Source organism: Penaeus monodon, chromosome 22, assembly GCF_015228065.2.
Source record: "Penaeus monodon isolate SGIC_2016 chromosome 22, NSTDA_Pmon_1, whole genome shotgun sequence".
Taxonomy (NCBI): Eukaryota; Metazoa; Arthropoda; class Malacostraca; order Decapoda; family Penaeidae; genus Penaeus; species Penaeus monodon.
In genome coordinates this window covers 27,950,972-27,953,290 of record NC_051407.1, presented here as the reverse complement: position 1 = coordinate 27,953,290, position 2,319 = coordinate 27,950,972, and the positions used below count along the sequence as shown (strand labels likewise).

General features: G+C 56.9%; 2 protein-coding genes across 5 annotated transcripts in view; one reads left to right on the top strand and one right to left on the bottom strand.

Moving 5' to 3' along the window:
• LOC119587072 overlaps positions 1–2,171 on the top strand; it is a 7,883-nt gene extending 5,712 nt beyond the window's left edge. For 3 of the 4 annotated variants that reach the window (XM_037935818.1, XM_037935819.1, XM_037935820.1), the window contains exon 2: positions 428–2,171. In XM_037935818.1, the coding sequence (XP_037791746.1) occupies positions 814–1,797 (984 nt within the window). In that variant the 5' untranslated portion in view covers positions 428–813 and the 3' untranslated portion in view covers positions 1,798–2,171. Of the gene's footprint in view, positions 1–92; positions 257–427 lie in introns of those variants that run through there. The other variant, XM_037935821.1, reaches the window with a different exon arrangement.
• LOC119587069 (S phase cyclin A-associated protein in the endoplasmic reticulum-like) overlaps positions 1–2,319 on the bottom strand; it is a gene marked incomplete at its 5' end in the record, with an annotated part of 62,059 nt that overhangs the window by 54,332 nt on the left and 5,408 nt on the right.

Below are 2,319 nucleotides of genomic sequence, written 5' to 3'. Positions count from 1 at the left end.
GCGGGGAAGGGGGAGAAAGATAACGAGAAGGGGGGGGGAGAAAGGGAGAAGGGGATATGGAGAAGCAGAACGAAAGGCAGAGGAGACGGCTCCAAAGATGGGAATGGAAGGGAGGAAAGCGAGACGCGGAGAGAGCACGAGAGAACCAAAATTGAGCCAAAACCTGAAGTGTATCTAGGATACAGTGACTCACTGTCATGCCGTTACGAGCGCGCCGCACATCCACGCTCGTTCGGGTTTCCCAGTCTAGGCGTCGGTAAGATCCACGGCGCCAATTTCAATAACCGCGAAATTCACGCTAATTAGCCTTCTTGGTACATGGCAGAAGTGCCGAAGTCCGCTCGCGGCGCGGGCACAGTGGCTGGGGTGTTTTATTATGATGTCTGCGCACGGCTGCCGCATCTCACTCTTGTCTCTTGATTTGCAGGAAGGAAGCGGTCCGAATGCTGCGCGGCGCCGAGTTGCAGAACCGATAGCCGATAAGCGAGTGGAAAAATACCGATAAGCCTCCCCGTGGTATGCGGGGCTTCGTGACGCAACGCCTCACCGGAATTCAATGGCCACAGGAAAGGCGTCACGCGTTTAACAAAACGCACGAACGTCGACCGTGTCACTCCGTCCCTGAACAGCGACGGTGACGGACCACCTTCGCTCGAAAACGTTGGTGTCAAGACTTTTTCAGAAGACAGAGGGAAAGAGAGAAAAGGGAAAAAAACAAAAGTGGAAAAAAGTGTTTGAGAGCCAAGAGTCGCCCCTTGGCCGGTGCAACAGAGGACGTGTTGGTTTCAAGGTCGTGAGAGCGGACCCTTCGCCATGGGGGGGCGGCACGCGTCCCTCGCGGTGCCCGTGTACTTGGCGGCGCTGCTGTGGTGCGCGAGCGCCATGAGCAGCCGCAGCACGGAGGACTTCACGTCGTCGCTAATCTGGGCGCCACTCTACCTCAAGTCGCCCTACGTCACCTTCATGAACGACTTCCAGACGCCGACGTGGCGCACGCGGCACCCGCTCACCAAGGAGCCCGAGCAGCTGCGCGACCTGCGCCTGCCCCGCGGCGTGCCCTTCTCCGTCATCTGCGGCGCCTGCTTCCAGCGCTCCATCGTGGCCACCAACCTCACCGTCAGCATCTCGGGCCACGAGTTCCAGAGCGTGCCCAGGAAGCGCAAGAACAACAAGTACGAGTACAACGTCAGCTACAACGAGTGCCTCATGACGTACCTGATCACGGCGCCGATCGAGAGCGACGGCCGCGTCACGTGCACGCTGCACCGCGGGTCGCACCGCACGGTGGAGGAGATCACGTTCCGCGCCGTGGACGTCGAGGTGAGCACGCCGCCCGAGGAGCTTGAGTCCGACAAGATCCCGCCCACGCTGGAGCTGCACTGCCCCCAGCCGGAGGTGCCGCCCACCAACGCCAACCCCGTGGTGCGCGTGTGGCACGAGGACGCACAAGACAAGGGGCGCCAGGCCGTGGGCAGCCCGCTGTCCACCATGCGCCCCCTGCTCAAGCTGTCGCGCCCCAAGCACACGCGGCACGTGGCCTGCTCCGTGTACCACATCGCGGCGCCGCAGAAGGTATACCAGACGCGGTACACGGTGCGCGGGACGCAGGCCGTCGTCAAGAAGGACTTCCGCGTGTCGGGCGAGCGGCTGGAGCTGGAGGAGGACGCCGAGGAGCTGGCGCCGCGCATCTCGCTGCCCAACTCCGTGCTGGGCATCATCATAACGGCCGTGGCGGTGTGCCTGCTGCTCACCGTCATCGGCCTCTACCGCTTCGTCTCAGCGGCCAGGCGGCACTGACGGCGGCTCGGCTCCGCGTCGCTCATACGGCTCGTGTACAGTCTTTATTGCTCAGATTTCTGAGTGGATCCGTGTAGCTACGTTTGTACAGTGTTTCATCTTTCAAATCTTTTGTAAAAAAAAAATATATATATATAATTATGTTTCCTCTGCATGCACATCTCTCACACTTCATTCATACAAATAATTTATTTTGATATGAATCTGCGACTTTGTATCTGCTTTAAGGATATATTTTATGACGCAAACCTGTTCACCGATTTGTCTCCTACGGATAGGTTTAAGCCGACGGAGTTGCTAAGCGACAGCTGGCAACGTGAGAGGAGTTACCAAGTAACGGCATGAATTGTTAATAAAAGTGTACAATACATGAACATGTTGTTTTCATCCGCTCGCAACTTTACAAAAAATAAAGTCTAGTGTCATTGCGCAAGTATTATCTTAGATCCTCGCAAATTCGGCAATGCAATGGCACAGCGAATAAACAAATACGTAAATATAACGACAGGAAAAAGCGGTTAC